We start from the raw sequence: 14,831 nt of genomic DNA, 5'->3' as shown, positions 1-14,831 counted from the left end.
TGGCTCACATATTATGGTAGCCCTGTTTGTGCTTTATAGAGTGAATTTACACCTTTGCCATTAATATGTTTATAAGCAACTGAAAAAAGCACAAATGTCAGGGCATGTCAGAACATCTCAAGGGCCCCAAAAACAGCCCAGACCCCAGAGGGTTAATTGTGCTATATAAATACATTGCTATTGCCATTGCCATCAGTGTAGGAGGAACTCAGGGTCTTGGAAAAAAGAACTCATCTGAGTGAAATAGCGCATGTATCAAGTCCGTGGAGTGGAATGGCGCAGCAAGAGCGGGTCCTATTACTGGCCACTGGGGGCGAGTACATGAGAGGACACTGGAGATTATAGAATCTTGCAAATGTGTTGGGTGTCGCACAGCCTAGGGCTCATGCGCTAGAGCCCAAGAGGAAGCCACACTCCTAAAATGCCTGCAGGTCCCCTACCCTCTTGATGGAGGCCAATGCAACCAGGAGCACTGTCTTCATAGACAGAAACTTAAGCTCAACTGATTGCAAAGGCTCAAATGGAGCTCTCTGCAGGGCAGATAACACCACTGTGAGGTCCCAAGAGGGTATGAGGGGAGAGCGAGGTGGATTTAGTCTCCTTGTCCCCCTCAGGAACCTGATGACCAGGTCATGCTTCCCCATGGACTTACCTTCAACTGCGTCGTGATGTGCTGTGATAGCGGCAACATATACTTTGACAGTGGAGGGAGACAGCCTTCACTCCAACCCATCTTGCAGGAAGGAAAGCGCAACACTGATCAGGCATTTTCTGGGGTCTTTTCGGCGAGAAGAGCACCAGGTGACAAAGAGGTTCCACTTCAACACATAGGTGTGTCTCGTGGACAAGGGTGGTAGATGGGACTCTACCTCTAGTGAGGTCATTGAGTCTCGACCGCAGCGTCGCAATGGTCATGTTCCCGCAATAAGAAAATGACTCATCCACAAACGCTGCCTTAGCGTGATCTAAGCCCAAACACGCCAGGCAGCGATTGTGCCCATCAGACTGGGAAATGATCCGACTGCAACCAGAAGTGCATGAGTGAGACATCTTTATAAAGCTCTTTTGTGAGAGGAAGTTTAAACTGCAGAATGCAGAAGCGCCCAGGGAGAACACATGACTATAAGACCACTGCACAGATCAGCAGGCAATGTGAACTCGCTGGAATTCGCCACCAACACCAATTCACCAATTCACACCAACACCTGGAAGAGTAACTTGTCTCAAAGAGTGAAGATAATGGCAGAATGGCTTGTGGAGTGAAGAAAACTCTTGTTTCCGAAGCGAAAACTGCATGTTGCCAGCTAACTTCTTTATATACCCATGAGGTGGGGCGGAGTTACGCTATGCAAATTCCGCAGACCCAAGGCATTTTCATGCCATTGGCTCGTTTTCTAAAACTCAAGGGTGATAGGCTTCTAAGCGAAACCTCCAATTTCGTCAGTCACTGACGTAACTCGTAGTGACCACACGAAAGGGAATATTAGTTAGAATCACATCTATTAGCGATTATTTTTTTCTTGGGTTTTTAAAGTTTGGCCATGTAGGACTGTCAACAATCTGAAAGAGATTTAATGAATCACAATAAGCTCAGAAATCATCAGATATTGGTTGTAACCAGTTCCAATTTAGGTCTCCGAAGACTACTAATTCCTTAGAGTTAAAATCAGAAAGAAGTTGCATTAAGGAGGGCAGAGCACCGCTAACAGATGAAGGTGTCCTGTAACAACCAACGACTGTTATAGTGATTTAGAGACTTCGAGCTCCAAGGCTAAGAATTTAAACTGTTTAACTAATGATATTGATAGCAGTACATTAACTTGATACTGGTTTTTGATGTAGATTTTGATTATTTGATGTAGTATACCTAATATGCTGAAAATTATCTGATAATTATAACAGTATGTTCAAGGTGTTTAGTTTTCATTGACTTTTAGTTTGTTTTCATTCATCTTCTGTGTTCCCGCCACTCGTTTGTCTCCATGGTCACTGTCATTGAGTTCGTTTGCATCAGCTGTGCGTCATTAAAGCTACAATATGTACTTTTTTATAACCTCTTACAATAACAAAGGCATACGTTGATGACGCAAAATTCCAGCGGAATTACGGAACTTGTCGCCAAGCTGATGGATCTAATAATGTTTATGGATGAGTGAATACATTGATGTTTTTAACATGACTGTGGTATGAAGCGGGGCGCGATTGCTAATGAGAGACAGATATCAGCGCCACACGCGAGTACCCGCGGGTATAAAGGAATAAGGACCCGCAAGTGCTGTATTAATACTCACACAGGTCAGTTTATTAGACGAATAAAACTTGTGAGGTAACGCAGCGCTGTTTGACTTGGTCTACACTATCACACTAAACTGCATTTTGCATTTGCTGTGGTGACAAGTGAACAAGGATTCCGGGACGACCCATTATTTAAAATTGGAATTTCTCTGAAATTAAAAATCTTTGGGAACTTTTGAGATATTTTAAGTACACACTTGCAGGGAATATATCACACTGTGCAAGTGATTTTTGGATATTTTATTACAAAATTCTTACATATTGTACCTTTAATCATCTTGTTTGAGTCACTATTTAAGTTCTCCCTTCACAGTCTGTCATTGTTCAGGCTACCGTTACATTAAGTGTTTTGCATCTGCCTGTTCTCCTGCCTGTTGGAATAGTATTAAACTTTGTGTTTTGGAACCTTCTTCATCGTCTTCATCTGTATTCCTGCATGCACCGATGATAATATTGTTACTTGCCTCGTCATATTTAATTACAAATTTCACGAATTACATAACTTATATATTTTCAATTTGAAACAACGAAAGAACAAAATTCTTAATTAGTCTCAGGAAATTACTATTTAAGTTTTTTTTGTTTTTTTTTACAGTTACAAATAAATAATACCTAATGAATGGATGAAATAGGTATAAATGTTCATGACATGTGGACTTTTGCTGTGTGTGTCTGTAGGTTGTCTGGCTGTATGGTGACAGAGAAAGGTTGCGGTTATGTGTCTTCAGCTCTGAGTTCAAACCCCTCACACCTGAGAGAGCTGGATCTGAGCTACAATCACCCAGGAGATTCAGGAGTCAAGCTGCTCACTGAAAAACTGGAAGATCCAAACTGCACACTGGACAAACTTAAGTATGTGAAGCAGGAAGAGTTTTAATTTAACAACTCCAAAAACAGCATTAACATCTTCACTTATTACAAACCCGTTTGACTATTTCTTACATACATTTACAAAAGTACTAAGGTGTTCTGACATGCTCTGACATATCTGGTTATTTCTGTTACTTGTGACATTTTCATGGCTAAAGTCTAATTACACTGTATTCAGCACAAACTCTGCTCCGATAATATATCAGCAGCATGTATGTAAAAGTTTGTAGTTTTGAGATAATGACATTTATGCGTGGTTTGTGAAAATACAAAAAAACATTCTCACTGAAATAAGGCCATGAAACCCATACTGATTATTTCTTCACAAGACTTTTGAAAATTGTATCATGTAGCCTAGAATATTTGCTCTAAAACTATGTGAAAATCACCCTGACTGCTCATTCAGATAAGACAATATATTGATTTAAAAATTTTACGACGTGTTTTGTGTGATAAAGCTTTATGCGGAGGTCATTAATATGTATTGTTTTCACACCTGAGAAAGACAAAGACCCTCCCCTAACGGCCCTATTAGGAGCTATCAGGCCCTGTCATTCTGGGCAACCTTGCACAATACTGTAAATGAGGAGATTTAAAAAAGAATGGCTTTTAAATTGTTTGGATTTATTTACAACACAACATAGTCCAAAGATACACAACAAATGCCAAAAAAGCACTTATTGAGAACAATGATCCAAACACAGAGACCTTTGTGCCATTCCTAAAAACATTGTACATACCTTTCATTTCCAAGGTGTTTGATTTTCACTTTACCATGTTCATGTTCACTGAAGTCCTCAGTGGCATCTGGGCCCTGAAAAAAAAAGTGAACATACTGATATCAAGAGAAAGGCCTGCCCGATTTTGGGAATAAATTTTAGATTTTTCTGGTTAAAATTGCTTTTTAAAATTCACAGAATACACACACACACACACAAATGTTTCCAACAATAATATAATGAACACCAGGTTTGTTGTGCCTTGTAGGCATAAGCTATGCACAGTGCTGGATAAAATAATAATATCAATAACCTATAGCAGTATAAATCTTCCAAAAGATTTCAGTAACAACTAAGCTAGAAAAAAATATATTGATTATCATGTTACTTCAAATGTTTCCATTCGTTATGATGATATGAAATGAGATAATAGTAAAAACATGAAGCCGTTTGCTTTTCAAACGCGATCGCGCTAAATATGATACATTCAAACGCGATTGCGCTGCAAAATATGATACATTCAAACGCAATTGCACTGCAAAATATGATACATTCAAACGCGATCGCGCTGCAAAATATGATACATTCAAGCGCGATCGCGCTCAAATATAAAACATTATGGTTACCATCTACATATCTACGCTTGAGCAGAAATCCACAAACACAGTAACAGTAAACACGGGTCTAAATATTATAATATTCACCATATATCTAGCAACAGTTCAACTGCAATGTGAAATTTATGCAACAATAGCAAAATAATATGTAAGAATTTCATACCTTACACCTTTCTTGTCTTCAAATCGCGTTCTTCTTCTTCTGATGTAAATCCAATGTAAGCTCAGGCGCGTCTAAAAGCAGAGACTTGTTTAGTGTTTTGGTGTTTTGTTTTTGAGGTAGGCCTAATGAGCGCGATCACGTTCCATGTGGAGATTTGCATCTTTTGCGCGAGTGGGCGTGGTAAATTAAAAAAATTATGAGCAAGCGTTTGAGAACCTGGACATCTTGTTGGTTTTATACAAATTACTTAAACAGAATATTTGTTTTCAGTTTGAATCCGATCATTTAAAGCTACACTGTGTAACTTTTTTAGTTGATTCTTAGCAAAAAACACTTAGTTCTTTCAAAAATATATGTGCTCATTAATTTATATTTACTTTTTTCAAGTAATAAAGTATTCTCTAAAGTTTATAATCTGCCATTGAAAGTACATACGGGTGAGGGGTTCGAATGCAGGTCGCCATGTTGCCCCTCCATCTTGAAACTACATTAGCCAAAGAGGGACATGCCTGTAAATTCAAGCTTCGCCTTTTGCGTTTTTCACTCAGTGACACCGTGACGAATGCGTGGGGGAGATTCCTCGCGAGCGCCGGCAGATTTGAAAGATAGTGTGTGTGTGTGTGTACTCACATTTGAAAGAGAGAATTAAAACGTCAACGCGACAGACAAATCAGCAAGACCATAGTCAATATTGGAGTAACTTTTCCCAGATGGAAAGAGCTCATGAGGAGAAAAGATTTTAAAACGGACGCCGAGGTTGCCTGCTTTCTTCTCGACAGGTAATTCAGCCTGTTGTAATTCATTTGTGTAAATTCGAAGTTTTATAGTTGCTTGTCTAACCATAGCATGGTTGTGCATAACGCCAGAACGACCTCTAGTATAACTTCATCCTCGCGTCAATGGTGAAAAAGTGTTGTTTACCTTGTAACATAAATCTGTGCTGCGACGGATCACAGGTGATGAATAGTTTTAAAGGCGCAATTTTTTAAGCTATATAAAAAAAGGACACTGTAAATTTTAGTTATTTTTAATTGCTTTTACTTTGTACACATTGTAACGTTAGCCTAATCTAATTATGCTGGGATAGCCGATTCCAAGGGTGACGTTTACCTCCTGACATGTATCTGTCCTGTAGTTTTATTCATTTTAGACGTATTGTTTATTATTGTCATGGACGAAGTCGATAACTGGAAGCCATGTTAATCTTGGAATAATACGGCCACCGTAGGAGTAAAAACGCCCTCGGAATTGAGAGGAACAGAAACTAATATTCACTGGGTAGTCATATACAATTTCACCGCTAGATGGGGGTAAAAATCACACAGTGTAGCTTTAAAAGTACACTTAAATGTTTATAAAGGTATATGGCTCATAAATGTGTGACAAGTATTCGCTGAGTTTTGTTTTACTGGAATGCGCATGCGTCGCGTCTGAACGCGTTGTTGTCTTTGGAGCTCCATCGATTGATTTATAATTCTTGATTTCTCTTTAACCCTCTGGGGACCAAGGTGTTTTTGGGGCCCTTGAGATGTTCTGACATGCCTTGACATTTGTGCTTTTTTCAGTTATTTATAAACATGTTAATGGCAAAGGTGTAAATTCACTCTATATAGCACAAACAGGGCTACCACAATATGCGAGCAACTTGTATGTAGATGTTTGTATTTTTAAGAGAATAATGTTTATGCGTGGTTATTGGAAAAAATTAAAATGAAAGTTGCTGAATTAAGACCACAAAACACATATTAAATATCCACAAGACTTTTGACTAATAGATGTTGTCCCTTTGAGTTCTAGATTCAAAATTATGTGAAAATAGTCTTGCTTTATCGTTCACAAAAAAAATACATTGATTTAAATGGTGTAAAACAGGTTTTGCTTGGAAAGCCAATATGCGAGGGGGAGGAGTAGTTTACACATTAGATTACAATGTCCCACCCACTCTGCATAATGACTCTGCCTAATGAGCCATTCTTTCAGGTGTGACACTGACTGAGCCACAATGCAAGGACAAAAGATGTATTTAGAAGAAGACTTATATTGACCATTTAAGATTTCGCTTACATCTCTCTTGTAAATATGTTTTGCTATTTTATTAAAAATGTTACAATTACAACAATAATTACAATTTCAACAATATTTCAAGTGTACTCTTTCTTTGTAAAAAAGAAAAAGAAAAAAGATTTTATTATATGTATTCATTAGTTTGAATATAGCCAACATTGGAACATCTAACATCTTAGTCTATGACTTTATTTTTGACAAATATATATATATATATATATATATATATATATATATATATATATATATATAACGTTAGATATGAGCAGAAATTGCTAAACAAAAGCTTATTTGATGTGGCAGTATATTCTACAGTAGCCTAAAAACTGTACCCAAATCTAGTCAACAAGTGACTGACTGTAACGTTGTTTTTATGAAATATTAGGGCATATAAATGCTAATTTGCAGTTTAATACGTTGCTTATACAAATACATTTTATTTCAACATATTCCAGTCGATTTTTACTCATCTCAGTAGGCTATAGCAAAGCAGTTTATTCTTTCACACAGACGCGCGATTTATATTTAGGCTAAACAGTCTTTACAAATATGTACCCTTCATTCATCTCACAGAAAGGCGAGTCATATTATAGAAATGCGATTCATCTTTTTGCGGTTTGCATAGGCCTACACTAACGTTATTCCATAACGTTATTCCACACTTGAGAAAAGAAAACAGCCTACCTCACTCCTCAGCGGGATCTGCTCCTCATATCAGGAGATATTGCTCCTCATATCAGCACTGTTCTGAGGAATCTTTTCTCCATAAGGTAGGCTATATTATGCCTCACTCGATCGCGACGCGCTTTGTTTACAGCTGATGTGGGCGTTTCACAGGTCTGAAATAGTTCTCAGAATTTGCGTTTGAATAGCACGCGCTCTCCGGGGAGTGGTCACATTACTGTGAATTAGCTCGTAATGAGCTCGACTGGAGTCGCTCTCTTTTTATACAGATTACAGAAGCTGAGAATATTTGTTTTTTATATAAGTTACTTCATTTAACAGATGCGATCTCAAGCTTTATGCCTGTGGTTCTGTTTGCCTGTTTGACTGAATTTTCGCGGAGTTATAGATAATTTTCGAACGCGTTTCAAATGGGAGTTTACTGACAGAGAGAAGGCAGAAATCGCATCATGTTAATTTTTCTTTATTTGTCAAAAAGCAAAACACTTTATTTTTATTGTGAGTATACAGAAAAAAAATTGAAACTGAACAGGATCGATTGATGTATTACACGAAAATGAAAGATCAAAATTAACAGAGCATTTAGTGTTTATTTTCATTGCTAAAAAAAAAAAACAAGCAAAACGCGCGGGCGCGTTTTTGGTCCCCAGAGGGTTAAACTCACTTACAACGAACATTTTCTACTTTTCCTCACCTCATAGTTACAACGCGGACTGTTAAGCAGACGCGTCTCAAGCCTATTAGTGATCCAACGCTGGATACTCCTATAGGTTACGTCCGTGGATCACGGCTGAACGCGTCTTCTCCACACTCATTTACAAACAAACATTTTTTCGCCTATCGTGCGTCTACTCTACACCCGTACCACTAAAAAGACGGATTATATCCAAGACTTCAGCCATAAATTAGTATTAATATTGATAGCATCACTGGTAGCGTCGTTGCTAACTTAACGTACTGTCCATCTGTTAAAATGGCGAATATATCAGATGTAAATAGTCTACCTTTTGGTGCAGGTGAGGACACATTTGAGCTGCACGCGGTGCAGTCTGAGCTGGAAGCTGTTGAGAAACAGATCCACGACCTTTTAGTGAGACAGGCCGAGCTGATAGACCGGCGTTTGGCTCTTGAAACATCACGCGCCGATGCACACAAATCAGAGATTAATGTTACTAACCCGCTGACTCCGACCTCGTCTACTCCGTGCGTTTCTCAACATCGGTCACGAGCGTCGAGGCCGCGATCAGCTATGGTCTCGTTTACGCCGGCTCCAACACGCCACCACGAAGCCTGGATGGTTCCGCAGCGGAAGACGCGAGTCAGGTCTAGACCAAGAAAACTCTCTCCGACCCTCCCGGTTTTCGAGATATCCACACAAAACCGCTTCTCCCCTCTTCGCGAAACAGAACGCGATGCTGTGATCATCGGCGATTCCATCGTTCAACACGTACACGCTACGTTAAATAAAAGTAAGGTGCATAGTCACTGCTTTCCTGGTGCTCTTGTTTCTGAAATCGCTGCTTGCGTTCCCGAGATTCTGAACGAGCGCGTCGGAACTGTGGTCCTGCACACGGGAGTGAACGACATCAGGCTGCATCAGACGGAGGTTCTGAAGAAAGACTTCAGGAATCTGATCGATACGGTACGCAGCACATCGCCTGAAATAACGATCATTGTGTCAGGGCCGCTTCCCACGTACCGACTAGGTCATGAAAAGTTTAGTAGATTATTCGCGCTAAATGAATGGTTAATGTCATGGTGCAATGAACAGAAACTGCTCTTTGTAAATAATTGGAATCTGTTTTGGGAGTGTCCTAGGCTTTTCCGCGCTGATGGCTTACACCCAAGCAGATTCGGATCGGATCTTCTGTCAGATAACATCTCCAAAATGTTAAATACCTTTTGACTAGTAACCAAAAGTCCAAATCATAGTCTCTGCTGCACCAATTTAACTGATATAAATACTAGTGTTGAACATTGCATAGAAACTGTGTCTATTACTCGTTTAGTGAGATCAAATAATAAATCTACTGCAGGATCTAGAAAAAATCTAATTGTTATTAAACCAGAAAATGTTGCTATTAGTAATCAAAAACAATTTCTAAAGCTAGGTCTTCTAAACATTAGATTACTTACACCTAAGGCAGTTATTGTAAATGAAATAGTCACAGATAATAGCTTCGATGTACTTTGCCTTACTGAAACCTGGCTTAAACCAAATGATTATTTCAGTCTAAATGAGTCTACTCCATCAGGATACTCCTATAAGCATGAGCCCCGTCTGATTGGTCGTGGTGGCGGTGTTGCAACAATCTATAGAGATATTCTCAATGTTACTCAGAAAACGGGCTATAAGTTTATTTCGTTTAAAGTACTGGTACTAAATATTACGCTCTTAGATGTTCGAACAACATCCCTGTTATCTCTAGCCTTGGCTACCGTATATAGACCGCCTGGGCCTTACGCTGATTTCCTAAAAGAGTTTGCAGATTTTCTCTCAGACCTATTAGTTAATTTCGATAAAGCATTAATTGTTGGAGACTTTAATATCCACGTAGATAATTCAAATGATGCGCTAGGGGCTGCGTTTACAGATTTATTAAACTCCTTTGGGGTCAAGCAAAAGGTTACCGGACCAACTCATCGTTTTAATCATACACTCGATTTAATTATATCACATGGAACCGATCCAACCGATATAGATATCATTCCACAAAGTGACGATGTCACTGACCATTACATGGTAACTTGCATATTACGTACTCCTGTAATATATCATGCTGCGCCGCGTTATCGATTAGGCAGAACAATCCTTCCATCCACCATAGATAATTTTTCAAATTGCTTATCTGATCTGTCTCAGCTGCTCAGTGAACCCAAACAAACAGATGAACTTGAGGAATTAACTAGCACTATGAGCACCATTCTCTCTGGAACATTGGATATTGTTGCACCGATTAGATTAAAAAAGGTCAGAGAGAAAAGTAAAGAGAGAAACCCGTAATTTAGAGCGTAAATGGAAAAAAACTAACTGAGAGGTCTTTAGAATCGCATGGAAAGACAGTATGTCACGTTATAAAAAGGCCCTAAAAGAGGCCAGGGCTGAGCATCTCCGCAAACTAATAGAAAACAACCAAAACAATCCTAGGTACTTATTTAACACCGTGGCTAGACTAACAAATAAACAGATGTCTCCTGAACAAAATATTCCGTTACAGTTTTGTAGTAATGATTTCATGAAGTTCTTCACTGAGAAAATAGAAAACACCAGAACCACAATTGTAAACGTTAAATCCTCAATCGTGCCTTATAATTCCGCCTCAATTATCACCCCGCAAGAACAATTACAGTGCTTTACAACTATAGAACAAAAAGAGTTAAATAAACTTATCACTTCATCTAAAACAACAACATGTTTACTAGATCCTATACCAACTAAACTATTGAAAGAAGTGTTACCTGTAGTGGAAGAGCCTCTCCTCAATATTATTAACTCATCTTTATCTTTAGGTCATGTTCCAAGAACATTTAAACTGGCAGTTATAAAACCTCTCATTAAGAAACCACAATTAGACCCGCATAATCTAGCAAATTATAGACCCATTTCAAATCTACCTTTTATGTCTAAAATACTAGAAAAAGTTGTGTCCGCTCAACTGGGCTCTTTCTTGCAAGAAAATGACACCTATGAAAAGTTTCTGTCAGGATTCAGGCCGCACCATAGCACTGAAACTGCGCTCGTTAAAATCACAAATGATTTACTTTTAGCTTCTGACCAAGGCTGTATCTCAATATTAGTTTTACTTGATCTTAGTGCTGCGTTCGATACTATAGATCATACAATACTCTTAGATCGACTACAAAATTATACTGGTGTTCAAGGACAAGCATTAAGCTGGTTTAGATCGTATTTATCTGACCGCTACCATTTTGTTTATTTAAATGGAGAAAAATCGATCATAACTCCAGTAAACTATGGAGTGCCGCAGGGATCTGTGTTGGGCCCTCTGTTATTCTCAATATATATGCTGCCACTTGGAAATATTATAAGGAAACATGGAATTAGTTTCCATTGTTATGCTGATGACACTCAAATCTATATTTCATCACGGCCAGATGAAAACGCTAAATTATCCAAATTGACAGAGTGTGTTAAAGATATAAAAGATTGGATGACGCGCAATTTTCTTTTATTAAATCCAGACAAGACAGAGGTACTAATCATCGGTTCAAAAAACCACCCACAAAACCTCTCACACTACAACTTTAACATAGTAGGATGTCCTGTTACTTTATCCTCTACAGTAAAAGACCTGGGTGTTATATTAGACTGCAACCTGTCTTTTGAAAATCATATTTCATATGTTACAAGAACAGCCTTTTTCCACCTTAGAAACATTGCTAAGCTACGTAACATGCTATCAGTTTCTGACGCAGAAAAGTTAGTTCATGCATTCATGACCTCGAGACTAGATTACTGTAATGCTTTATTAGCAGGTTGTCCTGCAACCTCAATAAACAAGATAATGTCCAAAATGCCGCCGCCAGAGTTCTAACTAGATCAAGAAAATATGATCATATAACACCGATTTTATCATCACTACATTGGCTACCTATAAAGTTCCGTATTAATTACAAGGTATTGCTACTGACTTATAAAGCCCTAAACGGCTTAGCTCCAGTCTATTTAACGGATCTTCTATCGCCCTATAATCCATTGCGCTCTTTAAGGTCACTAAATTCGAGGCTTTTGGTCATACCTAGGATATCCAGATCCACCAAAGGAGGGAGAGCATTTTCACATTTAGCTCCAAAACTCTGGAATAGTCTTCCTGATACTGTTCGTTGCTCAGACTCGCTCTCCCAGTTTAAAACTAGATTAAAGACGCATCTCTTCAGCCAGGCATTCATATAATATTTTTAATCTTACAGTTAAATCCGACCTCTAGTTCATAAACGCCAGAGGAGAACTGGCCCCCGACTGAGCCTGGGTTCTCCCAAGGTTTTTTTTTTCTCCATTAGGTCACCTGATGGAGTTTTTCGGTTCCTTGCCACTGTTGCCTTTGGCTTGCTCAGTTGGGGATATTTGGGGATATTTAATTTAATTAATCAATCAACGATACTATTGATCAGCATTACCAAACGTGGACGTTCCACTAGAAACAAACATTGATGTATTGTTTTAATTTATTACTGTGAAGCTGTTGTGAAAAGCGCTATATAAATAAACTTGATTTGAGTTGACTTGACTTTCAGTTTATAGACTTGCTCAAGATAAAAAAATTCACCGCGACGGAGAGGCAGAACGCACACCCTGTTTATTTTCTTTATTTTACAAAAGCACAATGTTTTGATTTGATTGTAAGTGGACACATACTGAAGTAGAAACATCACAGATTCTTTTTTTATATTCCTTTTTTCTGTATGACCATAAATGACGGAGTAATTTAAGTTTATAGTTCTACAATGTGGAGAAAATCCAGAAAAACGCACCCGCGCGTTTGTCGACCTCAGAGGGTTAACAGAGGTTTAGCTTGTTATACTATTGCATTTTTCATTCTGATTGGTTGATGAACTTTCTAAGGTGTGTCATTATTTTCCAGTAAACTGACACCTAAAGTAGTTCCAGTCATGTCTTAACCACATTACAGATCCACTTCACTTCGTCAAATAATTTCCAGCTTAAAACAGCAAAAACAAAAACAAAACAAAATACACACACACAAAGACACTTACCAACAAAAAAATATAACAAACTATTTCCATGATTTTCCCCACAAAATACAATTTTATTGTCTATGGAAAGAATGCTCTTTTCATGCAGGATCTGATCAGCTTCATGTACAGGAGGCTTATTTGTAACACAATGGTAACTTTCATCTAGGTTGTATACAACACAGCTGTACATGGACTTTACAGGCTTAATCTATTCACCATAGGTGCATGTATACATATCCAGGTATATGTATGGGGTTTGTGTGTGTGTGTGTGTGTGTGTGTGTGTGTGTGTGTGTGTGTTGAGAACTACAATAGAAAGATAAATAAAGATATAATTTAACTCACATATATCAAGTAGTATCCAAAGGCATCATTTACATGAACAGTTTACATAATATTTGAATAAATTCTCAGGTTAAATGTTATAAAATGATTATTTAACTATGACATCTTGAGACTTCCGGGTTAAACATGGCGTGAGTAGGCGCACGTGAGTGTAGCTCCAGACCTCTTTCGTTCATTTAGTCATTATTTTTTCGATATATATTTCCACTACAATCGATTATCTGGCAGCTGATATTACTTGAAACCACGGTGGAACAAAAATGTCAAGTTGAAAGCAACTTCGGAATAAAACTGGCGACAAAGACATTGAAGTTTCGAGCAAGACCGACGACATGGCGCCATCCCCTGAGGGATTAACGGCTTTACCTGAAGATCTCTAAAGACTTTCTGTCAGCACTTCTTTGTGATATGACACAAGTAGTTTCACTCTTTTAAAAAAAGAACTGGCTGGCGCATTGTCACCTGTGAACATGACATTGGATCAAGTTAAATCATATTAAAGTCGCTCATGACAAGCGACTTCGTAAGGTTAAAGATTGGCTGGTGAATGTTAAAGCTTCAATGGATATGCTACTGAAAGAGAACGTGTCACTGAAGGAATAGCTGGACGATCTCAAAAATCACTCATGGAGATCTAATATTAGAGTGGTGGACATCCCTGAAAAGTTGGAAGGACCAGACCCAATTCAATTTATAACTGTTTTTTTTTTGGAAGTACTGGGGAAAGACTTCTTCACGAGACCCAACCCAACAAAAGATGCAAGGAGCAAAGACCAAACCCAGAGTGTTTCTGATCTTTTTCACTTCTTCAAGGACAAGCATTGCATCCTCAAATTCAGTAAGCAACAGCAAGAGTTGCTTTTTCACGGGCATCGGGTGTTTTTCCACGAGGATTTCAGTGCTGAGCTGGGGAAAAAGCGAGCGGATGTGAAGATGTGAAGTCTCGGCTCTACGAAAAGGGAGTAAGATTTGTTGCCGGTTGCATAAACATAGCCATAATGTTAAGACAGTGTCTTAAGTTCTAGTATGACCTACTAGCAGATAGTCAGGTGCAGTCTGTCTTAGTTTTCGGTATCAAAGTAGGCTTATCTACGTTTTTATGTAACTGATTTAAAAAAGCTATGAACCGTCTTAAAGAAAATAAATTGATGTCTAACTTGTAAGACTAGTCATAGAGGTTTATGCCATGTCTTAGTCTTTTCATTTTCGTCTCTGTCAGTGACAAAAGTAAACATAGGCTCAACTGATATTTATACGTTTTATGAATCATTTTCTTAGACAAGTTAATTTGCTCAAGGCTACCAGGAAAGCTGTAGCCTTAGTCAGTATTGCCATTAGGAAACTTCTGCAAGCTTT

General features: G+C 38.4%; 1 protein-coding gene across 1 annotated transcript in view; it reads left to right on the top strand.

Annotated features, from left to right (window-relative positions):
• Window positions 1–14,831, top strand: part of LOC311081540 (NACHT, LRR and PYD domains-containing protein 3-like) — a 142,572-nt gene that overhangs the window by 31,188 nt on the left and 96,553 nt on the right. Inside the window, exon 4 of the mRNA XM_084112086.1 lies at window positions 2,974–3,147. Within this exon, the coding sequence (XP_083968212.1) occupies window positions 2,974–3,147 (174 nt within the window). The remainder of the gene's footprint in view (window positions 1–2,973; window positions 3,148–14,831) is intronic.

Source organism: Abramis brama, assembly GCF_963993115.1.
Source record: "Abramis brama genome assembly, chromosome: 4".
NCBI lineage: Eukaryota > Metazoa > Chordata > Actinopteri > Cypriniformes > Leuciscidae > Abramis > Abramis brama.
This window is presented reverse-complemented; position numbering and strand designations above follow the sequence as displayed.